The sequence below is a fragment of the Pan paniscus genome, chromosome 5, assembly GCF_029289425.2.
Source record: "Pan paniscus chromosome 5, NHGRI_mPanPan1-v2.0_pri, whole genome shotgun sequence".
NCBI lineage: Eukaryota > Metazoa > Chordata > Mammalia > Primates > Hominidae > Pan > Pan paniscus.
The window spans coordinates 178,180,678-178,208,447 of NC_073254.2; the positions used below are offsets into that span (position 1 = coordinate 178,180,678).

The 27,770-nt window shown below is 49.2% G+C and overlaps 1 protein-coding gene across 9 annotated transcripts in view; it reads left to right on the forward strand.

Annotated features, from left to right (window-relative positions):
- The window catches only part of SYNJ2 (synaptojanin 2), a 132,636-nt gene that overhangs the window by 84,891 nt on the left and 19,975 nt on the right, over nucleotides 1–27,770 (forward strand). For 5 of the 9 annotated variants that reach the window (XM_034963149.3, XM_034963144.3, XM_063605048.1 and 2 more), the window contains exons 12-26: nucleotides 78–269; nucleotides 2,275–2,356; nucleotides 3,161–3,301; nucleotides 5,229–5,421; nucleotides 8,217–8,375; nucleotides 10,280–10,436; nucleotides 11,815–11,932; nucleotides 14,760–14,978; nucleotides 15,083–15,161; nucleotides 17,055–17,223; nucleotides 17,627–17,800; nucleotides 20,478–20,612; nucleotides 22,259–22,371; nucleotides 23,433–23,541; nucleotides 26,471–26,649. In XM_034963149.3, coding sequence (XP_034819040.2) covers nucleotides 78–269; nucleotides 2,275–2,356; nucleotides 3,161–3,301; nucleotides 5,229–5,421; nucleotides 8,217–8,375; nucleotides 10,280–10,436; nucleotides 11,815–11,932; nucleotides 14,760–14,978; nucleotides 15,083–15,161; nucleotides 17,055–17,223; nucleotides 17,627–17,800; nucleotides 20,478–20,612; nucleotides 22,259–22,371; nucleotides 23,433–23,541; nucleotides 26,471–26,649 — 2,219 coding nt within the window. Of the gene's footprint in view, nucleotides 1–77; nucleotides 270–2,274; nucleotides 2,357–3,160; nucleotides 3,302–5,228; nucleotides 5,422–8,216; nucleotides 8,376–10,279; nucleotides 10,437–11,814; nucleotides 11,933–14,759; nucleotides 14,979–15,082; nucleotides 15,162–17,054; nucleotides 17,224–17,626; nucleotides 17,801–20,477; nucleotides 20,613–22,258; nucleotides 22,372–23,432; nucleotides 23,542–26,470; nucleotides 26,650–27,432; nucleotides 27,583–27,770 lie in introns of all 9 variants that reach the window. The other 4 variants (XM_055114279.2, XM_014345522.4, XM_034963148.3 and 1 more) reach the window with 3 other exon arrangements.

A 27,770-nucleotide genomic window follows, 5' to 3' on the forward strand; every position in this document is an offset into this window, starting at 1 on the left:
CAGCCTCTTCTGTCTTTTTGGAGGATGCCTGAGCTTTGGAACTGCAAAGAAATGTGCCTTTTTATGCCTCCTGACAGTGACTCCCAGGATCCTGAAAGCTATGACTGAGCGTCAGTCCGAATTCACAAATTTCAAGCGGATCCGGATTGCTATGGGGACCTGGAACGTGAACGGAGGAAAGCAGTTCCGGAGCAACGTGCTCAGGACAGCGGAGCTGACAGACTGGCTGCTCGACTCGCCCCAGCTCTCGGGAGCTACCGACTCCCAGGGTGAGGGCAGTGACTTTGGGGGAGACAAAATCCAATTGCACCTAACCTGACATGTCACGCTTGACCCTTTAGTGGCCATCGTCTTGTGGAATTTCATCTTTGGTGTTTTCCCTCCTCACAATGTTTAAATAGCACCGTGGTCTGACTCTCAAGAATGCTGCCTCGCAAGTAACTGACCTTTTCCCTTTCCCAAATGTTTAGAAGAGTTAGCAGATGGTGAATCTCTCTTTTCTCTTTGCATACAGTGATGGTGAAGTCTTAGGCTTTCATCAGTAGAATCTTTTTGTCACCAGTCGGAAGGTGTGGCTTCTAGGGCCATGTAACTGTGAGGTTGGGAGCCAAGCCTGTCTTCAGTGTTTTGTTTTTGTTTTTTGTTTTGTTTTGTTGTTGTTTGCTTTTTTGAGACAAGTTTCACTCTTGTCACCCAGGCTAGAGTGTAGTGACGCAATCTCAGCTCACTGCAACCTCCATCTCCAAGGTTCAAGCAATTATCCTGCCTCAGCCTCTCGAGTAGCTGGGATTATAGGCGCCCACCACCACGCCCAGCTAATTTTTGTATTTTTAGTAGAGACGGGGTTTTGCCATGTTGGCCAGGCTGGTCTCGAACTCCTGACCTCAGGGGATCCCTCTGCCACAGCCTCCCAAAGTGCTGGGATTACAGGCATGCGCCACTGCGCCTGGCCCTGCCTTCAGTGTTGATATTGACCAAGAACAGCTCATCCCTGCCTCTCCCCAAACCAACTCTATTAATCTGCTTTAAGTAGTCACAAAATAATTCATGTGCTATTCAGGAATAAAATAATTCCAAATGTTGACACCTCACCTTTTATCTTGTAAGATACACTATTGAATGGCCCCAGAACTTAGGATCTGAAGAATAAGTGATTCTTGTCCAGTCAGCGTTGACTCGGGCCTTGGTTTTTTTGTTTGTTTTTTGTTTTGCTTCCTTGGACTCAGGAACTTGTGGTTCAGGTTTTTGCCTGTTGGTGAGTGACCTGTGGTCTAGCTGACATGCAGTGGCCCATGTGTACATCCATGCCCCACAGCTGCCTGGGTAGTACCCAGAGCCCCATCCCTTCCTGTGCACACGCCATCTGTGCCCTCCTTTCTGCCTCCGAGGGCAGGTGGCAGAGTCCACCATTCAGAGCCACTGGGGCTCTCTGTGTCGGTGGTAGCCTGGGTTGCTGCTTGTGGTGCCTCCAGAAGCCATTCAGGATGCCCTCCGGAGCAGGCCCATCAACGTGGAGAGTGCTTAGCACAGCCGTGGCTCAAGAGCCGTCCCTCCAGTCCCCACGAAAGTGACTCCTCTTCTTTTCCCTGCAGGAAGGTGTGCATGTTTTTAGCAAGCTGGCTGGTATTTTGCAGGGGATCTTTTTGGGGTAGACACTAGCAGGCTCCCCAGCAGTCCCACTAGAGATACACCAGGTTCCAGAGAAAGAAAGGAGTGCTGTGGTTACTATTGCCAAGCAGATCAGACAGAGGGACGGGGATTGTTTTATTTAAAAAAAAAAAAAAAAAGCTTTAAGTCGGGGAAACTAGAGGTTCCAGGTTGCCCATTGTGGTCAACAGAGAAGGAAGTGGACAGCCTGCCTGGCCTCTCGCTGACAGAGGCCACGTCCTCCTAGCTGGACCCTGGGGAGGTGGGCCTCTCACCTTCTGCAGCAGCTGGAGCTATGACTGGGCTTGGTGGCTCAGGAGCCTGGGTGTCAGAGGTCGTGACTGGAGAGATTCAGTCAATGGCTACAGGGTTATATTAAACTCTGACCTCCCCTGTTCAAAGGGAACAGAACGGACGGAGGGCCCCTCTGGGCTCACTGCTGCATTTAAGCCAGGCATTTCTGAAGCAGATTCCACTGGGGCAGTTCCCAGCAGCAATGGTAGCCACCTGGAGTTGGACTCAGGCAGTGGACAGCATGACTCGGGAGAGGGGACTGGGGAGCCCCATGAACTCGTAATGCAGGACTTGGCAGTTCTGACTTCTGTCATCTCTTGCCTTGCTCCCCAGATGACAGCAGCCCAGCTGACATATTTGCTGTGGGGTTTGAAGAGATGGTGGAATTGAGCGCAGGGAATATTGTCAATGCCAGGTAAGGGGCCAGGTGTGCGGGGCCGGGCAGGGACTTCCTGAGTCAGGTGCCTGGCTGGGAGCAGAGCCTCTGAGGCTCTCCGGGAGCCAGCCTGCTTCTGAGCCAGCTAAGCTGTGGCCCTGGCTGTGTGGGGATCTCTCACCTGGCTCCTTCTCTATGCTCACACATGCACCACCCCGTTCTTTCCCTGCTACTTAGGAAGTAAAAGGAAGGGCTGATGATTGCTGTGTTTTCTCTGCAGTGCTCTGGCCTCGGCCACTTGTTGAGGCTAATTTATGCTGCCAGAGGGAGCTGGCATGTGTGGACCTGGGGTGCAGGGGAAGGGCGGGGCTGGGACTGGGAGAGTAGTTGACTCATGTTTCCTGGGGAGAGGTGAGAAAGTGTGAGTGCCAGGAAGAGGTACTTTCCTCCTGCACACCAGGGCAAAGGAAAAAATCAAAACCACTGGATTTTTATTTGATATGAAGTCAACTGGGCGTTCCCCCCACCCGCTGCTAAACTGGCCTGGCTTTATTTTAAGGAACTTTCTGAACAAATAAATAAGACTGACTCTGTGGGGCTGCTATGAGAAGGTCCTGGGTTGGGTTTCAGGGGTCAAGGAAGGGCTGCTGTGATGTGTGAGACATAGCCAAAAACACCCAGATCCTCCACTAGAAGAAGGAAAGCATGACACTAATATTGGGGTGCGGGCACCGTGAAATCAGTTCTGCAAAAAGAATAGGCTTGGGCTGGAGCATTTGGTAGGTGGGAGATAGATGTACTTCCAGCCACCTGTAAACAGCATCCTTTCCTTTTCTCTTCCAGTACTACCAACAAGAAGATGTGGGGTGAACAGCTTCAGAAAGCCATCTCACGCTCTCATAGATACATTCTGTTGACTTCGGCACAGCTGGTGGGCGTCTGTCTTTATATCTTTGTACGTCCATACCATGTCCCGTTCATCAGGTAAGAACATTCTGTTTACACACATCTGGGGACCAAGGGGTTGTTAGTCTTTGTGTTTTGTTCTTTGACTTCCTCCTCCTCCCCCATCCCCTTCTGTAACAGGAATCGGGACTTACCATTATTTTAGATAAATGCAGCAAAACCCCCTAGGAAAAACTGGGCTGAATAGAATATTGTCTAGCGATTAAAAAGCCACCATGGGAAATGTCTAACTCAGGAAGCTGAACTCTTAGAAAGGGTGTTACATGATTGTCATCGCCCAAGCTCAATTCCGTGCAAGGAAAAGGGTTCCTTGTTGGAATCTTATAGACAGGAAACCTCTGACCAAGAGCTGAGTAACTCACTGGGAAATGCCAACTCTTTTGTCCCTTTTTAAAAGAATTCTAAGTAGAACGTGTGGGCCTCTACAACTGTGACCTCATTGTCATGTCTCCAAGGTGCATGCTTTGTGAGCATCAGAAAGGGGGCGAGCTTAGGGGCGGCATTCCTCTTGGGGTGTGGGTGTGGGTGTTTGGATGCTGGAGGAACTCATCTTTTCCCCAGCTTGCGGTTGGCCTCATCTTACCACCTGGGCCTACTCATGGCTTTCGAATTTCCACCAGCCTTTCGGCAAGCTGGCAGCAGGCGTTGAACTGACCTCCCCACTGAGCCCCTGGGTCCCGGGAAGGGCCTGTGCCTGCCAAGAGCACCACGGGTACACCCCTGCAGCACCTGGAGACTAAGACTGTGCTGCCCATAATCCTCTTCTCTGACTTTCAGAAGATGTTTAGGTCCCTGTCCCTCTGCTTGTGTTATTTTGGCAGCTTGGCAGTGTCCTAGGTTAGCAGGTGAAGGTTAGTAAAGGTTAAAGGCAAGGGCAGGGGGAGGGTGAGAGGTAAAGCATTTGAGAAAGGGCTCAGAGCTGAGGAGAGCCAGGTTTCCCAGGCTCAGTGTCCTCGGCTTCACGTGCCTTTAGCCCTGAGCTGCTTCCGCCTGCACCCCTTCCATCAGTCATCCCCCCAACCTTGTCTGCCAGCGAGCAGATGCACCAGCAGGCCTCAGTCTGTGGCATGGCTGTGGAAATGTTAACAAATGTGCTTGCAGCCCATGTTTCTATGGACTCGTATGCATTATAAGTGGGCATTTGAATGCAAGCAGGCTCTGGCATTGCATAAAAGTCCTTTTGAGACCATCTACCCAGCCCAGCATAAACAGCTGCCCGTTTCCTAGCTCTTAAAGTGCATTGATTGCTGGGCACGGTGTCTCACGCCTGTAATCCCAGCACTTTGGGAGGCCGAGGCAGGCAGATCACTTGAGGTGAGGAGTTTGAGACCAGCCTGGCCAACATGGTGAAACCCTGTCTCTACTAAAAATACAAAAATTAGCCGGGCGTGATGGTGGGTACCTGTAATCCCAGCTACTCAGGAGGCTGAGGCAGGAGAATTGCTTGAACCTGGGAGGCCACAGTTGCAGTGAGCTGAGATCACGCCGCTGCACTCCAGCCAGGGTGACAGAGCGAGACTCTGTCTCAAAATAACAATAATAATTAAAAAATGTGTTGATTGCCCAGATGACACCTCCCATGCATGGCATGATGGCTGCACAGGAGTGGGGTGGGCTGGTGGGTGGTGATGTTTGCGCCACTCCTGGTGGCAGTGAGAACCTGGGCAGATGCAGGCATTGCCCTGTCTTCGGCTTCATGGGGTGCTCAAGTGAGCACTTCCCAGTTGGGGTGTGGGGGAGATGTCCAGCAGCGGTGGGCAGCAGGAGGGAGGCGGCCTCCTGACCAGGAGTCGATGACGGCCACGGTGGCCACTGTGTTGAGCTGATGATTTTGGAGCACTCAGAGCAGCAGGTCCCGAGCTGCTGCTGGGCCCTTCTCTGTGGCAAAGCAGGGTCACGCTTCTCCTTCAGGAGCTGACGGCATGCACGTATCCTTCTGTTCCAGGGACGTAGCCATCGACACAGTGAAGACGGGCATGGGGGGCAAGGCGGGGAACAAGGGCGCCGTCGGCATCCGCTTCCAGTTCCACAGCACCAGCTTCTGCTTCATATGTAGTCACCTGACGGCCGGGCAGTCCCAGGTGAAGGAGCGGAATGAAGACTACAAGGAGATCACCCAGAAACTCTGCTTCCCAATGGTGAGCGGCGCCATGGGGACAGCCAGCACCTCCCTGCTCAGCTCAGTCCCAAATGTGACTGTTGATAGGAGCCAGGCATTGGGGACACAACCACAGGGAGGGCCCCTTCCTGGAGGGCTCAGCGCTGGGGGAGGGGGAGAGGGCTGTGTCCCTCCATGGAATTGACCTGGGGCAGGGTTAGCCACGTGCCTGGAGGGGGCCAGCTTTGCAGCATTTCCCGTTGCTGTACAATTCCTGAGTGTCTGCATGGCCACTGGATTTGTATGTGTGCATTTTCTGATTTTCTAATTCAAGTGATGGTTTAGGGAAGAAAACCATGTCCATGGTCTGTCCTGTCCAAGTGGTGAAGAGCATTTGAATCCACACAGCCTAAGACTCCACCTTCCTGAGATTCACAGTCTTCACATGTACTTTCTGTGGTGGCTCAGATAAGCACACCCTTTTGACCAATGGACGCTTTTTGACCGGGAACACGGTTCTTGACCAAGGAGCCCAGATCCTCCCTGTCCTCGAAGCTGCAATAGCGAACCGCACACTGCCCTCTCGTGGCGGTCCGGAGGGTTTCATTCTGAAACTGGAGGATTTTCTTTTCAAATCTAGACGTTAATGTTCTCCTTCCTGTGCAAAGATGCTACCCGGGCACAGCTTCAGCGTGTGGTGCACACGAGGCCACCTCTTCCCCGAAGTGAGGATAGACTTCAGCTGTTCTTGCTGCAAAATCTTCCACTGTCTGAGAGGTGGCGGGTTGGGTCACAGAGCACTTCCCTGTGAGAACAGATCCTTAAAACTGACGTCCCATTTTACTGGGCTGCACGAGCACTCAAGGCAAAATTTCCTTAGTTTTCATTAAGAAGTGCCATAATTCCTGTTGGAGTTGTTTATTTCTTATGTTAAAAAAGAAACAAACGAGTTGGGAAATTTTCAATTGTGCGTAATGCAGTTTAAAAAAAAAAAAAAAAGAAGTCTAACCCTTCTCACTTAAAAAGAGCTACTTTGGGGCCAGGCACAGTGGCTCACACCTGTAATCCCAGCACTTTGGGAGGCCGAGGCGGGCAGATCACCTGAGGTCAGGAGTTCGAGACCAGCCTGGCCAACGTGGTGAAACCCCATCTCTACTGAAAATACAAAAAAAATTAGCCAGGCGTGGTGGCGCGCACCTGTAATCCCAGCTACTCAGGAGGCTGAGACAGGAGAATCGCAACCCAGGAGGCAGAGGTTGCAGTGAGCTGAGATCGCACCACTACACTCCAGCCTCGGCAACAGAGCGAGACTCTGTCTAAAAAAAAAAAAAAAAAAAAAAAAAGTGCTACTTTGACATAGTAAACTTGGGATACATAATAAGTAATTAAAGGATTTATAATGTAGTTCTTTTCTACAATAAAAATATTGAGGGACCTATTAACATTCTACACTTCTTTTTTGTTTTTGTTTTTTGAGACAGTCTCACTCTGCCACCCAGGCTGGAGTGCAGTGACATGATCTTGGCTCACTGCAAACTCCACCTCCCAGGTTGAAGCGATTCTCCTGGCTCAGCCTCCTGAGTAACTGGGATTATAGGCGTGCACCACCAGGCCCAACTAGTTTTTGTATTTTTAGTAGAGATGGGGTTTCGCCATGTTGGCCCGGCTGGTCTCGAACTCCTGACATCAAGTGATCCGCCTGCCTCAGCCTCCCAAAGTGCTGGGATTACAGGTGCGAGCCATGGTGCCTGGCCAACATTCTACACTGGTATTGTCTGATACCGTAGTCACTGGCCATAAGTAGCTATTTAAATTCAAATTAATTAAAATTAAATAACATTTAAAATTCCTTGCTTTCCCTGGCCACAGTGAGAATGATCAGTATCCATGTGGCCAGTGGCTCCTGCATCAGACGGCACAGAGAACATTTCGGTGCTGCAGAAAGTTCTGTCTGGCAGTGTTATCTAGACACTCATTTTATTTGGTTGGGACCTGTTTAATCTTCTGTCCAGATTATTGTCATGGGGGGAGTGGAAATGCCTCATGTTATAGGAGAAGAGAAGCTGATTTTGGAGCTAGGCAGATGGGAGCTGAAATCCCATCTGTATCATGCACTAGCTGTGTAACCTTCAGCAAGTGCCTTTGTTTCTGAACTTTGTTTTTATTTTAAAATCTAAGAGAGAGCTGGTGGTATCTGCTTTGTGCACGTGGAACAGAGCCCAGCCCTTGCGGACAGTTGATCCACAGCAGCTGCTGTCATTGTCTTCCCCATTCCTGGGGAAGAGACAGGGAAGGCAAGGACCCCAGGAGCTCTCCGGGGCTGAGCTGGGGCCGTGGGCTCCTAGGACTGGGCAGGATGGGAAGGAGGAGCGAGAGAGAGATGGAGAAGGGTCACCTGAAAAAGCTCAGGAAGTTACATGAAGGTGCACATCCTGAGAATTTCTGCTGCTCTTTTGAAATCTCATTCTCCTAACGCTGAATGCTGGGTGCTGCTTCTTAGGAGTAGACACTCCAAAGTAAGGGTGCATCTGATCTTCAGGTCGGGGATCCATGGAGGAAATGCTGGCCGTGTTGCTCTCCTCCGTTTAGGGTAGGAGCTTTCTTCAAACCACTCAGAAACACTATTAGTTAAAATTAAAAAGTAAGCCATGTAAAAATTCCTCCATAGTTTTATGGGATGAGTGAAAAACAAGATGCCCTAGTAGAAAACTTTCTTTTTTCTAAGTAGCATTTTGAGAAAAATACTCCTGCTTGCCCCAGTGAGCTTGTTTTTCTCCTCTCTCCCACCTTCCTTGCAAGATGGGCTGAATGATTATGATTTTCTTTTCAACTTAGGGGAGAAATGTTTTTTCTCATGATTATGTATTTTGGTGTGGCGATTTCAACTACCGCATTGATCTTACTTATGAAGAAGTCTTCTATTTTGTTAAACGCCAAGACTGGAAGAAACTTCTGGAATTTGATCAACTACAGCTACAGAAGTCAAGCGGAAAAGTAAGTTGTGCTTTAAAAACATTTTTTAGCAGCTGCTCCAAGATGGAATGACATCTGTGAGATGTAGAGGCTGGTGCAGCAAATTCAGTTCCTTGAGTGGATTTCACTGTTTCCGACATTGTAGAAAACAGGTGGGCTTGTGAGGTTACAGTACAGGAGTGGCTGTTCATACACACTTCCTGTCCTTTTTTTTTTTTTCCTGAGGCAGAATCTTGTTCAGTCACCCAGGTTGGAGTGCAGTGGCACTATCTTGGCTCACTGCAACCTCCACCTCCCGGGTTCAAGCAATTCTTGTGCCTCAGCCTCCCGAGTAGCTGGGATTACAGGTGTGTGCCACCACACCTGGCTAATTTTTGTATTTTTAGTAGAGACGGGTTTTCACCATGTTGGCCAGGCTGGTCTCGAACTCCTGGCCTCAGGTGATCTGTGCGCCTCGGCCTCCCAAAGTGCTGGGATTACAGGCATGAGCCACCATGCCCGGCCAACCTTCTCCTCCTTCTAATATTGTTATTTTAGTGCCTGTTTGCTTCCTAGCAGGATGAGCTGAGATGAGGGGAGTACATTTAAATTCCATTTACCTGTGGAGAAAGAAGCTGGTTAAATGTGTGAGGGCCAGGTGCGGCGGCTCTTGCCTGTAATCCCAACACTTTGGGAGGCCGAGGCATGCGGATCACCTGAGGTCAGGAGTTCAAGACCAGCCTGGCCAACATGGTGAAACCCCATCTCTACTAAAAATCCAAAAATTACCTGGGTATGGTGGCAGGCACCTGTAATCCCAGCTACTCAGGAGACTGAGGCAAGAGAATCGCTTGAACCTGGGAGGCGGAAGTTGCAGTGAGCCGAGATCGCACCACTGCACTCCAGCTTGGGCAACGAGCAAAACTCCGTCTCAAAAAAAAAAAAAAAGTGTGAGGACAGGGCAGATAAGGTCTCTCCTGAAGCAAGATTTGGACGTTCTTCGAGGTTTACTGTGTCTTCCCACTTGAGCCCCTTCCAGTGTGTGGAGTGCTAAAGGGTTGCCACATGGACGAGTGACCATACCAACCTCCTAAAGCAGGTTTTCCTGTCTTCCTACTACCAACATTCTCACATCCTCTCAGTGATGCCCAAGAGAATGAGGGTGTGTTTGTCCCTTGGTCTTCCCATGGAAGCAAGGCCAATCCAAAGTTAAACAAAGAAAAGAAGGATGTGCATGGGGGCTCACGACTGTAATCCCAGCACTTTGGGAGGCCGAGGCGGGAGGATTGCCTAAGCCCAGGAGTTTGAGACCAGCCTGGGAAACATAGGGAGACTTTGTCTCTACAAAAACTAAAATTAGCCAGGCATGATGGTGCGTGCCTGTAGTCCCAGCTACTCGGGAGGCTGAGGCAGGAGGATCACATGAGCCCCAGAGGTTGAGGCTGTAGGGAGCCGTGATTGCACCACTGTATTCCAGCCTGAGCAAAAGAGCGAGACCCCAGGGGGAGAGAGAGAGGAGAGATGACTTTCACTCTGCGCTTCTGTGTACTTAGCTCATTTAGTCAACAAACATAGATGAAGGCCTTGGGGTTGTGGGCCAGACATGGCACCAGGCATGGCATTAGACTGTAAAGATGAGCACCCCTGACCCCTGCCTCGGACCCTGCACTGTCTCCTGGGGGGCAACAAGAAGACAGTGGATAGATCAGACACTGGAGCGGGTGGGGAGATACGAGGGCGGTGTGTCCCTCAGTGGGATGAGCTGAGGATCACTTTTTTGCTAATTAAAAGACACACATATGTCGAGTTTCAGATAGATTTGCAAATGTAATGGAGCTTCTGTTACTTTTTAAGAATAGGGACTTGCCTTTTCAGTTTTCGTTTTTGTATATAACATTCAGGATCGAAAACTACGGTGGCCTGATGACTTCTTTTTCTCCCAATAGATTTTTAAGGACTTTCACGAAGGAGCCATTAACTTTGGACCCACCTACAAGTATGACGTCGGCTCAGCCGCCTACGATACAAGCGACAAATGCCGCACCCCCGCCTGGACAGACAGGGTGCTGTGGTGGAGGAAGAAACATCCCTTTGATAAAACAGGTGAGGGGGCCGTGCCCGTTCGAGAGCCGGCAGAGGGTGAATAAGAAATGCGACGGAGGGAAAGTCACGTTTACCCAACCCCAGGCGCTGCTACATAAATCAGTTTCTTCAGAACCCCAGATGACACCAAAGTCATCCCAGACCTTAACCCTTAAGCTTTGGAAGTTGTGCTTTCAGGGAGCCTCTGCTTCTGGCCTCTTTTTTTTCCCTTTCTTTTTTTTTTTTTTTTTTTTTTTGAGACAGATTTTCACTCTTGTTGCCTAGGCTGGAGTGCAATGGCGCGATCTTGGCTCACCACAACCTCCACCTCCTGGGTTCAAGCCCTTCTCCTGCCTCAGCCTCCTGAGTAGCTGGGATTACAGGCATGTACCACCATGCCCAGCTAATTTTGTATTTTTAGTAGAGACGGGGTTTCTCCATGTTGGTCAGGCTGGTCTCGAACTCCCAACCTCAGGTGATCTGCCCACCTCGGCCTCCCAAAGTGCTGGGATTGCAGGCATGAGCCACTGCGCCTGGCCTCCTCTGGTCTCTTTCTAGAGGCAGTCACCTGCAAATAGGTCTGCTCCTGGCTGCCCCTGCATCACAGCTCCCCCCCACACCCCCACCTCTCTTTTCTGGGTGGGGAAAGGGGGGAGCATGAGGTTGCCTCCCTCCCTGCCCCCCATGCTCCCCCTCATGTTCTTTATCCAGCCTGTTTTGTTCAGCTACACTCTTACCTGCTTAAAGCCCTAATTCCATATTGGACACGAGCAAGACACAGTAAAAATAAGTTAGGTTTTAAAAATCATTAGTTGTCAAGTAAGTTTTGAACAACTGTTGATGCCTAGCTAGGAAGTGAAGTTTATTTAAAGTTAGAGTATCTGTAACTAGTACATAAAAAAAAAAAAAAAAAAACCTAATTACACATTTTGGGAGAGCATAGCCGGGAAATCGCATCTGTGAAAAGAAAATACAGTTTTTCCTTTAGATGAGTTTGTGAATGCCTGCGTGGCCCCAGGGCTCTGAGAGGCAGGGCCTAGAATGAGTCCGAGTGTTCTCAGCTCCTGCAGCTCTTACCGTACCAATTGCTGCCAACCTTCTGGGATTCCTGGGTCCTGGAAACCCGGCAGCAACACTGTGTCTCAAGCCTACAGTGGGCACGCTGGCGAGGACTGCAGGCATGGTCATGACTGTTTTGAATAATTACATGCGAGGAATGTTTTTAACCAAAGGCCCCAAAGCATCCGAAGCCTGGCTTCAAGGTGGAGGAGTAAGGAGGATGAGTCTGGGACGTGGGGTGGTTCGTGGCGCAGACCTCTATTGTGGAAGTGTCATGATCGCATTCTTGGATGTTGACTCGATTCTATATGGGTCTCTCGAATGGAACCCCTGCGAGTAGCTGGAGAACTCAACCTTCTAGACAGTGATCTAGATGTTGACACCAAAGTCAGACACACCTGGTCTCCTGGTGCCCTGCAGTATTATGGTCGTGCGGAGCTACAAGCATCTGATCACAGGTGAGGTCCTCACTTCCATGGCGTTTTCTCCTGTGCTGGGGAAGGCAGCGTCTCCCTCTCCGCAGGAAAATGCATGCTGTCCCCATAAGGATGTGTGTGCGCATGGGGGTGCATTTTGTGTGCATACAATACACCAAAGAACAAAGAATGATGGAACAAATATCTGTGGACCCACCACCAAGAACTAATTAATCTTAGCATTTTGTCATTGCTCCATATCATAAATGACATCATTGATGAAAATTTCAAAGATGCAACCTACATATTTTGTGGCTTTTATATTTTCTTAAATGATGTCGTTGTGCAACTTGCTTTTTTGTTACTATTTTTGAGATACAGTCGTGTTGATGTTATAGCTCTGATGCATTCATTTGTAACTGCTGTCTAGTATCCCACTAAATATATCCATGGAACTTACAACTTATCCATTCACCTCTTGATGAATATTTTCTCCAGGATTTTATGATTACAAACACCATAGGGTTTTTAAATCTGGGATGCACAACCTTTTTTTTTTTTTTTTTTTTTTTGAGAGAGAGTCTTGCTCTATTGCCCAGGCTGGATGGAGTACAGTGGTGTGATCTCAGCTCACTGCAACCTCCGCTTCCCAGATTCAAGCAATTCTCCTGCCTCAGCCTCCCAAGTAGCTGGGATTACAGGTGCACACCACCATGCCTGGCTAATTTTTGTGTTTTTAGTAGAGATGGGGTTTCACCATGTTGGCCAGGCTGGTCCCGAACTCCTGACCTCAGGTGATCCACCCACCTTGGCCTCTCAAAGTGTTGGGATTACAGGCGTGAGCCACCGCACCTGGCCCTAGGATGCAGGGCTTTTTAAATGCTCTGTGCATCATGCATTGAGGATAGAGTGGAGGCAGCAGAGGGAGCACCGTGGGCACCAGCACCTGTGCCCTGGGATTGCTGCAGAGGAAGACTCACCCTGCAGAATGTCTTTAAAGACAGAGGAGAGGATGGCATTTGAGGGTGTGAAGAAGGAAGAGTTTGATCTTCCCAAGGCTGCTGCCTAAACTCTCATGTCAGTTTCAACTTTTACAAGGAAAGAAATTAAGAAAAAGAAGGTAAGAACAGTTGGTCAACGAAAAAACCTTTTTTTTTTTTTTTTTTTTGAGACAGAGTCCTCCAGGCTGGAGTGCAGTGGCACAATCTTGGCTCATTGCAACCTCCACCCCCAGGGTTCAAGTGATTTTCATGTCTCAGCCTCCCAAGTAGCTGGGATTACAGGCGTGCATCACCATGCCCGGCTGATTTTTGTATTTTTAGTAGAAACGGTTTTGCCATGTTAGCCAGGCTGGTCTCCAACTCCTGGCCTCCAGTGATGTGCCCGCCTCAGCCTCCCAAAGTACTGGGATTACAGCCACCATGCCCAGACTCTTTAGATAATTCTAAATTCTTTAGATACCTGTTGTTGCAAATACATACCTAGAAGTGAATCTTGAGGAATCTTCAGATATGTGACATCAAGGTTTGCTAGCTCAATGTATTTTGAAACCTTAATTTAACCAATATTTCTTGAGGGCCCTTACATGCCAGGCCCTGTTGCTGGCCTGGAGAAAAGCAGTGAACAAAACAGATGAGACCATGTTATCATGGAATTTTCTGGACAGGACAGACAATAAACATATGTGCTATGAAAGAAAAAAAGTAGTGGCAGGAGTCAGGCCAGAGTCGAGCTATTTTCAATCAGGCTGTGTAATTTTCGTAATATAGGATTTTCTGGAAATTTATAGAGTAATAACCATCCCTATGTCAGAATTACTATAAGGATTGCATTATTTCCTGCTGGACTGTTTTCCTGTTTACATCATTGATTTTTACATTATTCCTAATGATTGTGTAGGGTATTATATGAATGTATCATAACTGTTTCCCCATTAAGAAACAGAGCATTTTGGCCTGGCGCAGTGGCTCACGCCTTTATCCCAGCACTTTGGGAGGCTGAGGCAGGCGGATCACCTAAAGTCAGGAGTTCAAGACCGGCCTAGCCAACACGGCAAAACCCCATCTCTACCAAAAATACAAAAATTAGCTGGTCATGGTGGCATGCGCCTGTAATCCCAGCTACTTGGGAGGCTGAGGCAGGAGAATCACTTGAGCCCGGGAGGCGGAGGTTGCAGTGGGCTGAGATCGCGCCACTGCACTCCAGCCTGGACAACAGAGGGAGACTCTGACTCAAAATAAAAATAAAAAAAAAACGAGCATTTCCCTGTTTTTTTTCCCTCCCATCAACAATGCTGTAAATGATCAACCTCATGCATTAAATCTTTGTCTGAATCCCTGGTCATTTCCTTAGAATAAAGTCCGAGAAGTGAGATTACTAGGTGAAAAGAGATGAACAATTTTGGAACTCTATGTAAAGTGCCAAGTAACCCTCTGAAAAGCTTGCACCCCTGGCAGAGTGCAGATGTCTGCTTCCCCACCTCCTTGGTGGTACTGAGGATTACCATGTCAAAAATCTTTGCTGATGGCTGGTTATTTTCCAAGTACTGGGATACATCTTTAAGGTGCCACACTTTATTTTCCCCCTCAAATCATCTTTAGATAAAAATGCCAAGGTGATACTAAGGTTAAGGAAAGATGAAGACTAAAACGCCAGAGCAGGGCAGCTAGCCTGCAAATCCACCTGCTGGTGGCCACATTCGCGGGTTGTTGGTGTTGACTGTTTACAAAGAGCCCTGGGGGACAGCAGCTGGGGACTGGGGGCTGGAGATGTGGACATCTGTCCCAGGCTAACTGGGGACTGGAGGCCGGGGGTGTGGACATCTGTCCCAGGCTAACTGTCATCCCTCTTTTGTTCCTGTCTAACGCAGACCCGTGCTGGCGATCGTGGAGGTGGAAGTTCAGGAAGTCGATGTGGGTGCTCGGGAGAGGGTTTTCCAGGAAGTGTCCTCCTTCCAGGGCCCCCTGGATGCCACTGTTGTAGTAAACCTTCAATCACCGACCTTAGAAGAGAAAAACGAGTTTCCTGAGGACCTGCGTACTGAGCTCATGCAGACCTTGGGGAATTATGGGACAATTGTTCTTGTCAGGTAACTGCTCCCCTGGCTGATGTGGGTTCCAGGGGATGTCGATGAGGATCCGTGAGAGCTGCCAGGTCATTCTTGGCATTGACTTGGAGTATCATTTATTCCAGGATCAACCAAGGGCAGATGCTGGTAACTTTTGCAGACAGTCACTCGGCTCTCAGTGTCCTGGACGTGGACGGTATGAAGGTACGCTGTACTTGGCCACACTGTGGAGTGGGGTCTGATCGATCCCTATTTTTATGTGGGCGTGTCTTCTTCCTCCTCTTGCCCTGACCTGTGCCTTTTTTTTTTTTTTTTTTTTCTGAGACAAAGTCTTGCTCTGTCATTCAGGCTGGAGTACAGTGATGCAATCACAGCTCGCTGCAGCCTTGAACTGCCAGGCTTAAGCAATCCTCCCATCTCAGCCTCTCAAGTAGCTGGGACCACAGGCACGTGCCACCACACCCAGCTAATTTTTTTTAAATTTTGTAGAGAGAAGATCTCACTCTGTAGCCCCGGCTGGAGTGCATTGGGACAGTTATGGCTCACTATAACCTCAGCCTCCTGGGCTCCAGTCATCCTCCCGCCTCGATCTCCCAATGTGTTGAGATTACAGGCATGAGCTTTCATGCCTGGCCACCAATCTGTCTTTATGTATAGATACCATATGCGGGAGGGAGTTTGGATTCTTCACTCTGGTTCTAAGGTGTCTCATGTCCGGCTCTGGCTACTTGCAAAATAGGGAGGAAGGGTGGGCGCGGTGGCTTATGCTTGTAATCCCAGCACTTTGTCAGGCCAAGGTGGGTAGATCACCCAAGGTCAGGAGATCGAGACCAGCCTGGCCAACATGGCGAAATCCTGTCTCTAGTAAAAATACAAAAATTAGCCAGGCGCTGGGTGCGGTGGCTTACGCCTGTAATCTCAGCACTTTGGGAGGCTGAGGCGGGCAAATCACGAGGTCAGGAGTTCGAGACCAGCCTGGCCAACATAGTGAAACCCTGTCTCCACTAAAAATACAAAAATTAGCCAGGCATAGTGGCAGGTGCCTGTTATCCCAGCTACTTGGGAGGCTGAGGCAGGAGAATCACTTGAACCCAGGAGGCGGAGGTTGCAGTGAGCCGAGATCGCACCATTGCACTCCAGCCCAGGCAACAGTGTGAGACTCTGTCTCCAAAAAAAAAAGTAGCCAGACATGGTGGCGCATGCCTCTAGTCCCAGCTACTCAGGAGGCTGAGGCAGGAGAATCGCTTGAACCTGGGAGGCAGAGGTTACAGTGAGCTGAGATCGTGCCACTGCACTCCAGCCTGGGTGACAGAGCGAGACCCTGTCTCAAAAAACCAAACAAACAGAATGGGGAAGAAGAATGTCAGTCACTGTGTCTCACGTTGGAAGGCAGCTCTACCAGCAGCTGCAGAAGCTTAGCCATTTTAGAGTGTAGTTCTCGCCGAGTTACTTGATCTGTCTATGCTCGCACTGCCATGTGGGAGACTATTCCAATCTTTCTCTTTAGAGTATGTATTTTGGAATATGCAGCTCATAGATAGTTTCCGTTTTTATAGTATCCTGGCTTTAAATCTGTACCAAATGGGAAGCTGGAGATGAGAGTTCAACTTTTTTTTTTTGAGATGGAGTCTTGCTCTGTCACCCAGGCTAGAGTGCAGTGGTGCAATCTCGGCTCACCGCAGCCTCCGCCTCCCGGGTTCAAGCGATTCTCCTGCCTCAGCCTCCCGAGTAGCTGGGACTACAGGCACTCACCACCACGCCCAGCTAATTTTTGTATTTTTAGTACAGATCGGGTTTCACCGTGTTGGTCAGGCTGGTCTCAAACTCCTGACCTCAAGGGATCTACCTGCTTCGGCCTCTCAGAGTGCTGGGATTACAGGTGTGAGCCACCGCACCCAGCCCAGTTCAACTTTTTTTTCAACCAGATGTATGAGAGCTATGCTGAGCCTGCGTGAGGTCTGGACCCTTGGTTTTTCATGGCCAAATGTGAAGATTGGCCTCATTGAGGGTGTGTGGGTTTTGGTGAGAAGCATTGTGTGATCAACAGGAGTGGTCATGATTTTTATTTATTCCTGGGTGGCCGCTCTGCCCTCCCAGGTGAAAGGCAGAGCAGTGAAGATTAGACCGAAGACCAAGGACTGGCTGAAAGGTTTGCGAGAGGAGATCATTCGGAAACGAGACAGCATGGCCCCCGTGTCTCCCACTGCCAACTCCTGTTTGCTGGAGGAAAACTTTGACTTCACAAGTTTGGACTATGAGTCAGAAGGTTAGTGACCCTGCAGGGAGGGACAGGCAAGCCGTTCTTCTAGCAACAGGCCTGAGCTTTTAAGGACACCTTCTAAAGCCTCCCTTGCAGAAGTGACGGAGAACACCCGCAGGGCAAGCCCTCTGTCCCATGTGATGAGCATGTTTGTATGTGTCAACGATGCATGCCATGCTACCTGGGACCGGAGGCGTCTAAACTTAGGCTACAAACAGTGGCTGTGAGGATGTCAGGGCTGTGGGCGTACCAATGGAACTGGGGTACCGTCCCTGCTGGCGCCTGGGCCCTGAGCTGCAGGGCGGGGTGCACGTGTCCTGACAGGAGCTGAACCAGTCCCACTGATGAAAGACTGAGCCTTTCCCCCTCATTGTTTTCACCCGAATTGTGATTCATTTCCTTCTCCCAGGGGATATTCTTGAAGACGATGAAGACTACTTGGTGGATGAATTCAATCAGCCTGGGGTCTCGGACAGTGAACTCGGGGGAGACGACCTCTCTGATGTCCCCGGCCCCACAGCACTGGCTCCTCCCAGCAAGTCACCTGCTCTCACCAAAAAGAAGCAGCATCCAACGTACAAAGGTAGCCTGACCCTTCTTTTCTCAGGAGCCTCAGCCATGGAGTCGGCTCAGGACAGACTTTCCTTTTTCTCTTGGCGATTGGGCACTGTGTGATATCAAGTATGCAGGTCCCAGGAGAGACCTCAACCAGGGAGGCCAAGCGAGGGGTAGGGACTGAGCCCTGTAGAGGTAGCCAGCTCCAACACCCTGATTTCCTCTAGTTAGTTTATTTTTTTACAATAACTTGTACCCCCATAACACACCAGATTCAAGATAATTCTTGTTTCCTCTGGATATTCAAATGGCCACGGTTCTGAACGGGTTTTATATTTGTGATTATTTCCCACCCCCAACAAAACTCTTCTGATTCAGCCGGGCGCAGTGGCTCACACCTGTAATCCCAGCACTTTGGGAGGCCGAGACAGGTGGATCGCTTGAGGTCAGGAGTTCAAGACCAGCCTGGCCAACATGGTGAAACCCTGTCTCTACTAAAAATATTTTTTAAAAATTAGCAGGGCATGGTGGTGCACATGCCTGTAATCCCAGCTACTCAGGCGGCTGAAGCAGGAGAATCGCTTGAACTGGGGAGGCAGAGGTTGCAATGAGCCGAGATCGCCCCACTGCACTCCAGCTTGGGTGACAAAGTGAGATTCCGTCTCAAAACAACAACAAAAAAAAAACTTCTGATTCAATCCCAGTAGAGACATAATCCATATCTATGTCCTGAGTTGCTGGCGTATGGTCACACTCATATAATATCATATTATTATACAGTCATGTCATACGGTCACATCATTGTATCATTTTAGACTTCAGAGGGCCTGAAAGGTCACATTGATTGAACCACACACCCCTAGATTAAATAATACAACTTTTTTTTTTTTTGAGACAGGGTCTCACTGTCTCCCAGGCTGGAGTGCAGTGATACAATCTCAGCTCACTACAACCTCCACCTCCCAGGCTCAAGCGATCCTCCCACCTCAGCCTCCCAAGTAGCTGGGACTACAGGGTTGCACCACCATGCCCAGATAATTTTTTGCATTTTTTGTAGAGACGGGGTCTCACTATGTTGCCCAAGCTGGTCTCAAACTCCTGGGCTCAAGTGACCCTCCTACCAGCACTTCCAAAGTGCTGGAATTACAGGTGTGAACCACTGCACCTGGCCAGTAACTGTTCTGAGTAACTTTTAAAGCCCACTAATGTTACGTGGCTGGCAGGTAGGGTAGTTCATATTTCAGTGTCAGCTACGTTGATGCTGTTCCATTCATAGCCAGGCATGCCTCTAGCTGTCAGTCACTGAGCCCCGAGTTGGAGGACAGCTCTAACCAGCAGGTGCAGGAGCTTAGCCATGCATTGGGCCCATTGAGCTGGGGCTGAGAGCAGAGAACAGGGCTGAAAGTGGATTAAGGTACCTCTCAGGGACGGTACTTTGCCAGGAGAGGTGCGAAGACCTCCAGCCCCTTTGACCGTACGCTGGTCCCCACACTGATCAATAACTTGCCTATACCGAACCATCAGGAGCTTTTAAACTTATGGATTTTTGAGCCCTACCAGAGAGATCTGGATTTGGTAGGAGTGGGGTGGGACCCTGGAAGCCTGGCGTTTCACCAAGCTTTCCAGGTGGTTTGGACACACAGCCAGGTTTGGGGACTTCTGCCCAAGACTGAAGCAGCAGCCTTCGCCGGAGCATCGCGGTGGTTCTGCACGTTGCTCCTGCCAGGGGCTTCTGCCCTGGAGTTGAAGTGGCTGGAGGGATGTGCTCTTCCCATAAGAAGGACCTTTTTCTCGGGGGTGGCTGTCATGCAGGCAGCCTCTGGAGCCAGTGCAGGTGTGAGCACAGATAGTCCTTTGCATGAAGAAACTAATAGCGCAACACGGGACATGTGGGCGGCTTTGCTACCTGGTGGGCATTGAGAGGGTCTTCCCTTGATGCTGTGGGGTGTTCAGCCATTCCCATTTGTAGGAGAAATCCTGCCTTTCCCCAGTTCCAGTCTCCAGGACACATGGGGTGGAGCTGCTGGATACAGGGAGTGGGGTGTCCGAGTCAAAGTGAAATGGAGAGGCCCATGCTTTGGGGGAGCCCTAGGGCTGCTGATTTGATCTGTAATGAAGCAGGAGCTGTGCCTCCTGAAGACCCCTCAGCCTCTTGGAAGGTGTGTGCAGGGCAGGTCAACATGGCAGACCCTTGGGAGTGGCCAGCCATGGGCCCACAGGGTTTGGGATTTGATGAGTAAGCAAGACCCCTGGTCCTAGGCACTGGCCACTGCATGCCAGGCTGCTCTGCTGCCAGAGCAGGGAGAACACCCTCAGCTTCCTCAGCCGGTGTGTTCTAGAGTGAGGAATTGAAAACATCTGCCTGTGGTTGGTTGACTCTTCAGGGGTTGTGGTTTGCAACTGTCTCCTCCACTCGGCCCAAGTCTTGTTATTTCACAAGAAAACACACTTTGAAATAGCTCAGTGTCTCTCAAGTCTGAGAAATACCCATTATCCATGGTTCACTGAATGTTCCAAGCAGGCACTGGGTGCCCTCCCCGCCCCCGCCCCTCGCCGGCAGACAGAGGTGCCCGTTTCTGGACAGAGCCTTCAGCTGTCCTACAGCAGGTCCCCCTGCCACAGTCGGCCTCCTGTGCTCAGATCCGTGTCTGACACCCTCACGTGTGGAACAGACCATTGTACTCATGCCCCGCCATGTCCTCCAGATGACGCGGACCTGGTGGAGCTCAAGCGGGAGCTGGAAGCCGTCGGGGAGTTCCGCCACCGTTCTCCGAGCAGGTCTCTGTCGGTCCCCAACCGGCCTCGGCCACCTCACCCCCCGCAGAGACCCCCCCCTCCAAGTAAGACTCTGCTTGCTTTCAGCTCCCTGGATGCCTGCCAGGAATAACCGCGCGTTCCCTGCTACTGAAAACACGGCTCCGAATCCACTTCTCCCCGGCCTTCCGGTCCCTACAGGGCTTCCTCCTCCTCGGGCTCCGTTTTGTTGTAAATCCAGGACACGTTTGACGTCAGGGCTGGTTGTGTTTCTCATGGCAAATGAAACGGCTCCTTTCCAAAGCTGCTGTTCACCCTGGAGCTGTGCTATTGCTTCAAGCTGCTCTCCTTCGGCAGCATTAGAGGATGCAGAATGGGGGCCGCAGCCGCGGGAGGGACGTGAGCTTCGCAGTCAGAAGTCTCTCCTCAGCTGCTGCGCAGTCCTCCCTCTGCTTATGAGGAATCTGGTAAACCCAGGTCCCCGCCTGGAGGTGACCCGGTCACCCCTCTGCGCTCCGAGGCCTCCTGTTCCCCGGGCTCAGAACAAGTTCCCCCTTATCCTGGGTCTAGGAGCATTTTCTTCTGGTTGTTCGAACAATGCTTTGCCCATCCAGCCCTCCCTGATAACCTGAAAGCAAAGCTGTGATGTGCTTTTGATCCACTTGCATTTTCCCACCACTGTTTACTTCTCCCTCCCCAAAAATGTGATGATCAGACTTAGATCTTCCTAAGCCATTACTTCAGAATTGGGCTCATTGTGGCTGACGTCACGGTAGTAACCAATGGCAAGCCACAAGCCCAGATATAAAAATAACCCAAAAATAAAATGTATAAGTCATGTATTATTGTGGAAATTTTAGAGATAACTACAAAGAAGAACAAAATTTTAAAATTCACTTGATGACCTACGGGTCGTAGTTGTTGAAAAAAGTCTTCTTTTTCCAGTTTCATGTATCTGCAGCAACATACTTCTTTTTTTTTTTTTTTAACAAAATTAATACCCATTTTCTCTGGTCGGTTGTCTTTTATTTAATGGGTTATATTTTCTGTGTCATTGAATGTTCCAAAACATGATTTGTTAATGGCTGCAAGTATATTTTAACAGTTTATTCCCCTGCTTTGGAATTTTTTTTTTTTTTTTTTTTTTTTTTGAGATGGGCTCATTCTGTCCCCCGGGCTGGAGTGCCGTGGCGCGATCTCACAGCTCACTGAAGCCTTGACCTCCCCGGCTCAAGCAATCCTCCTACCTCAGCCTGCCAAGTAGCTAGGACTGCAGGCGCATACCATCAGGCTTGGCTATTTTTATTCATTTATTTATTTATTTTGTAGAGACAGTTTCACCATGTTGCCCAGGCTGGGGTTTTTGAAATATTTTTTCCCCACAAAATATTTTAAAAATCTGGTCCTAGCAATAGTGTTTGGAACCATTTCAAAATCAATTGGTTTTTATATCAGATCTGAATCCCCCAAGATGTTAAAGTTTGCATTCTAGTAATGCTTCTCCAGATCATCTACATCAATAGGCACACACTGGTAGAATCAAGTGAGAAACTCCATAGAGAGTCAAGGAAGGCCTGGCTCTGTGGGTGCCCTAAGTGCCGAGTGAGTATTCGGACCTCACCGTGTCTGTGGTCTGCTGGGACATCCGCCTCGTCTAGTCGGGCTCCTGGCAGCTGGCTGGGAAGTTGTGCCTTCACTGAGATTGAGACTCTGCCCTCGTTGGTTTTTACAGCCGGTTTAATGGTGAAAAAGTCGGCTTCAGATGCATCCATCTCCTCCGGCACCCATGGGCAGTATTCAATTTTGCAGACGGCAAGACTTCTACCAGGAGCACCTCAGCAACCTGTGAGTTCTTCTGCATACATTTCAATCCCAAGGGTTTTGCCCCCAGGATAGTGTGGGATCTGTCTTCTCAGTGAATATATAGATTTATGTGTCTTTAACCCTCTACCTGCTCACCATCTCATCTCCAAACCCCATAACCCTTCCTCGCAGGTTCTCCATAGGGCTTTTAAATGGTTGTATGGAGTGTTCTAGAAAAAATCACTTTTGATGAAAAATCCCAAATATCCCTGGTTTCCATATTCATCCATTTCTCTCTCTTCCCATTCTTGCCTCTGCCCTTGGTGTATGGGCAGAGCATTGCTTGGTAGAAGGGAAAATGGGAGAAATTCAGGTCGTTATCCTGGGAAAATGATGATCATTCTGGAGTGAAGTTGGTTGAGAGGCTAAAAAGAGATGTAAATAATGAAGTTGGGGAACACACTAGGAAGACTAACAGCCATAGAGGATTGTGGAGGTGCATGGTTCCAGAGGGTACCATGAGCTGCTGGGGAAGAGAGCAGGTGAAGGCAGGGAAGTAGAGGGGAGAGAGGGGAAGCTGGGTGCTAGGGGGAAACTGCTATGACCGGGATGCCTCTGGGGTGCTGGGCCTGGTTAAGTGCTTGTGTGGCCCCAGCAGGTGGAGGGGTGACTGGAGGCCAGTGTTTTACAGTAGTGAAAATAGGTCATAAAGGCAACCCACATGCTGGATGAAGAAGTAGAAAAAGCACTTTTAAGGAAGGTATTTTAACAACTCAGTGGGACCATGGAAAGAGTGGCCTCTTATTTTGCTTTCTGGCTTTCACCTGGTTATTGAAAAAAAGATAGAAGATGGTCTGTCCATATGCAAAAATCTGTAATCACCCGGCTTTGAAGACCAGGGTCAACAGGTGTAAGTAGTATGGCACTCTTGGAAAGAGAGTGCTCCAGGAAAGAGAGGATTGCAGGGTGTGGTGGAGGCTGGAGTTTGTATGGTCAGCATCGTCTGGTGGAGCCCTGCACAGACCCACAGGTAGCAGATACGTCCCACGAGGCTGTCCTCCTGCCTCTGCTGATACTCTGCTCTTCCTCATTCTGTCCTCAAGCCCAAGGCTCGGACTGGAATAAGTAAACCTTATAATGTCAAGCAGATCAAAACCACCAATGCCCAGGAGGCAGAAGCAGCAATCCGGTGTCTCCTGGAAGCCAGAGGAGGTAGGTGCTTTCCTGGGGGCAGGGGAAAAACCAATTCTCCTTTTCTTTTTATCTCCCTGCTAAAAGTGGTCTAGAAACGAAAATAACTCTTTTTATTCTTCTGGAGGCAATATTAAATGAAAACATCCTTTAGCAACATTTTATATAAATCTATACTAAGATTGATTGTCCATTTAAAATTGTATTTTCAGAATTCTGTGTGTATATAAAAATCATCCCAGGGCTATTAAGCGGCATCTAAAGGAGAGACCGAAATAAACCAAAATGAGTTTTTAAAAAAGGTGAATGCTGCCGGCATGAAGTCATTCTGCCAGCTTTATAAAACAGAGACAGTTCTAGTGTTTGTCCTAATTTCAGCCACAAAATCTACCTTTTAAATCACTGGCAAGTGGAAATAAAGTTTTTAGTGTCAGGCAGGGACCTCTTTCCCACCACATTATTTTTTGTTGCTGTTACTTAAACCATGTTAGTTACCTTGGGCTCTCCCCCACTTCATTCATAATCACTGGTAATTTACACTTTTAGTTTTGGCCTTGGCTTTGTTCCAGAATCTCCTGGAGAGGAGAGTGTGCCCTTTTCTTCGTTTTTTTGTTTGTTTGTTTGTTTGTTTGTTTGAGACTGAGTTTCACTCTGTCAGCTGGACTGGAGTGCAGTGGCTCAATCCCAGGTCACTGCAACCTCCGCCTCCCAGGTTCAAGCAAATATCCTGCCTCAGCCACCTGAGTAGCTGGGACTACAGGCGCGCACCCCCATGACGAGCTAATTTTTGTATTTTCAGTAGAAATGTGGTTTTACCTTGTTGGCCAGGCTGGTCTTGAACTCCCAACCTCAGGTGATTCATCCACCTTGGCCTCCTAAAGTGCTGGGATTACAGGTGTGAGCCACCACACCTGGCCGAGTGTGCCCTTTAAAAAGGTGTAAGCAATCACCATTGCTTAATTTGCTTTTAGTCAGCATGTTTAACTTCTTTGGAATTCTCAAATAATATTTAAGGGGGCATGAGTTAAAAGGTCGAGAACTACTGTTGTAGAATGATACTGCCACAACTGCTTTCTTTTTTTTTTATTTTAGAAAAATAACTAAAACTAGGCCAGGCACGGTGGCTCACGCCTGTAATCCCAGCACTTTGGGAGGCCGAGGCGGGTGGATCACGAGGACAGGAGATCGAGACCATCCTGGCTAACACGGTGAAACCCCGTCTCTACTAAAAATTCAAAAAATTAGCCGGGCGTGATGGTGGGCGACTGTAGTCCCAGCTACTCAGGAGGCTGAGGCAGGAGAATGGCTGAACCCGGGAGGTGGAGCTCGCAGTGAGCCAAGATTGCGCCACTGCACTCCAGCCTGGGTGACAGAGCAAGACTCCATCTCAAAAAAAGAAAAAAGAAAGAAAGAAAAATAACTAAAACTATGGATATAACAACCCAAGTGTCCATCAGCTGATAAATGGATAAACAAAATGTGGTCCATCCATACAATGGAATATTGTTCAGAATGGGGCTGGGTGCTGGGTGCAGTGGCTCACGCCTGTAATCCCAGCGCTTTGGGAGGCCGAGGCAGGCGGATCACAAGGTTAGGAGATCGAGACCATCCTGGCTAACGCAGTGAAACTCCGTCTCTACTAAAAATACAAAAAAATTAGCCTGTTAGTCCCAGTTACTCGGGAGGCTGAGGCAGAAGAATCATTTGAACTGGGGAGGCAGAGGTTGCAGTGAGCCAAGATAACGCCACTGCACTCCAGCCTGGGCGACAGAGCTAGACTCTGTCTCAAAAAAAAAAAAAGAATGAAGTGCTGATACATACTACTTCATGGGTGGACCTTGAAGAGATTATACTATGTGAAAGAAAGAAAAAAAGGCCACATAGTGTACCATCCCCTTTTTATGAAATGGCCACAGCAGGCAAATTCATGGGGTCAGAAAGTTCTTCGTGCTTTCCAGGGACTGGAAGGAGGCCTGGGTGGGGAGTGGCTGCTGTGGGGCTTCTTTTTTGTGTGATGAAAATGTTCTGGAGTTAGATCGTATGATGGTTGCACAACTTTGTGGATACACTAAAAACCAGTGAATGGTACACTTAGAGAGGGTGAATTTCACGGTATGTGAATTATGTCACAATAAAGCTGTTAAAAAAAAAACTCTAGAGATGTAGATGTTAGTAGAGGTGTGAAATCTACCTACAGTCCCAGCTTAACACTTTCTTGGTCATGGCCCCATTGAGATTTTGATGTCTTTGGATCATCTACCCTGAGAAATGTAAGTACACATGAGACTTTGCATATGATCTCAGGGTCTCACTGGTCCCCATCCAAACTATCCACAGACCCCAGATCACCACCCCTGCTAGGAAGGTGAGCATGAAAACCTGGGACTGCTGGGTGCAGTGGCTCACGCCTATAATCCCAGCACTTTGAGAGGCTGGGGTGGGAGGACTGCTTGAATCCAGGAGTTCGAGACAAGTCTGGGCAACACAATGAGACCCTCTCTCTACAAAAATTTTAAAATTAGCTGGGCGTGGTGGTTCGCACCAGTAGTCCCAGCTACTTGGGAGGCTGAGGTAAGACTGCATGAGCCCAGGAGTTCCAGCAACATAGTGAGACCTCATCTCTACTAAAAATTTTAAAAATTGGCTGGGCGTGGCAGTGCTCACCCGTAATCCCAGCTACTCGGGAGGCTGAAATGGGAGAATTGCTCGAGCCTGGGAGGTTGAGACTGCAGTGAGCCGTGATCATGCCGCTGCACTCCGGCCTGGGTGGCAGAGCGAGAGCCCATCTTAAAAAAGAAGAAAGAAAAAAAGCTGGGACTGAACCTAGCTGATTACTCCTGAAATACACTGAATTAGTAAATGACACTTAGGATGTAGACTGTCTAAGGACGAAATCATGCAGTGAATTGCCTTGTCCTTTATACTTCAGCCATGTGGTTTTATGTTTCAGGTGCCTCCGAAGAAGCCCTAAGTGCCGTGGCCCCAAGGGACCTTGAAGCATCCTCTGAACCAGAGCCCACACCGGGGGCAGCCAAACCAGAGACCCCACAGGCGCCCCCACTCCTTCCCCGTCGGCCCCCACCCAGAGTTCCTGCCATCAAGAAGCCAACCTTGAGAAGGACAGGAAAGGTAAAAGCCTGGTAACATAAAACCTCTTACTCCTAAGTTGCTCACATGTCTCGATAGTTAAGAATTGTGGCCTGTAATCCCAGCACATTGGGAAGCCAAGGCAAGCGGATTACGAGGTCAGGAGTTCAAGACCAGCCTGACCAACATGGTGTGAAACCCCATCTCTACTAAAAATAGAAAAATTAGCCGGGCGTGGTGGCACACGCCTGTAATCCCAGCTACTCAGGAGGCTGAGGCAGGAGAATCACTTGAACCCAGGAGGCAGAGGTTGCAGTGAGCCGAAATCGTGCCACTGCATTCCAGCCTGAGCAGCAGAGTGAGACTCCACCTCAAAAAAAAACAAAAACAAAAACAAAAAACAGATTTGCGTCTCACAGATAAAAATCTAGTTCCCTATGGACATCCTCACGTTCATGAGTCCCAGACACAGGTGTGTCTTTGGGGAAAGTTTTGACAACTGCTTCTTCCCTCATATCCTACTGTGTCTTGGCTCTGGCTGAGAAGAACGAGGAGTCCACTGTCTGGCACATTGTCAGTGTGACGAGAACAGGTTGGAGGTATTATGCTTCCTAAGTGTTTTGAGTCCCCAGAGGGAACCATAGTGGGATGCTTTTCCCCACGTGTTCTGGTACCGCCCATTTGCGTGTGGTCTGTGTTGTGTGCACATGGTTTCAAGGCATTAGGAAAACAGTAACCGATTCCCAGATTCGCCATGTTCACATGCTCTCGTGCGGCCTCAGCCTACGAGAGGTTCCACAGCTTTTCTTGCCACTTTTCTTGCAGATTGTTTTTTGCTCTCGCTCTCAAGCTTCTCAGCCTTGCTTACTGCTTCAAAGACATGAGTTTGTAAGGACAGTAGCAGCCCAAAGACTGGCATCTGTAGACACATCTGGATCTTCCGTTTGATCTCAGTGTTCTAGTAACGGACCCTCGGTAATCCCTTCCTGGTCATCACAGCACGATGCTGCTTCCCCCCTAGAGAGTGTGAGGGGGGCTTCGGCTTCACTCTTGACAGCGCTTGCTTTGTATTTCCTGGGTTGCTCTTCTGTCCCACATTGGCTCATTGCCATCCGTCGTCCCTTGTCCATGCTTCCTTACAAAGTGGACCTTTTTCCTCCGCC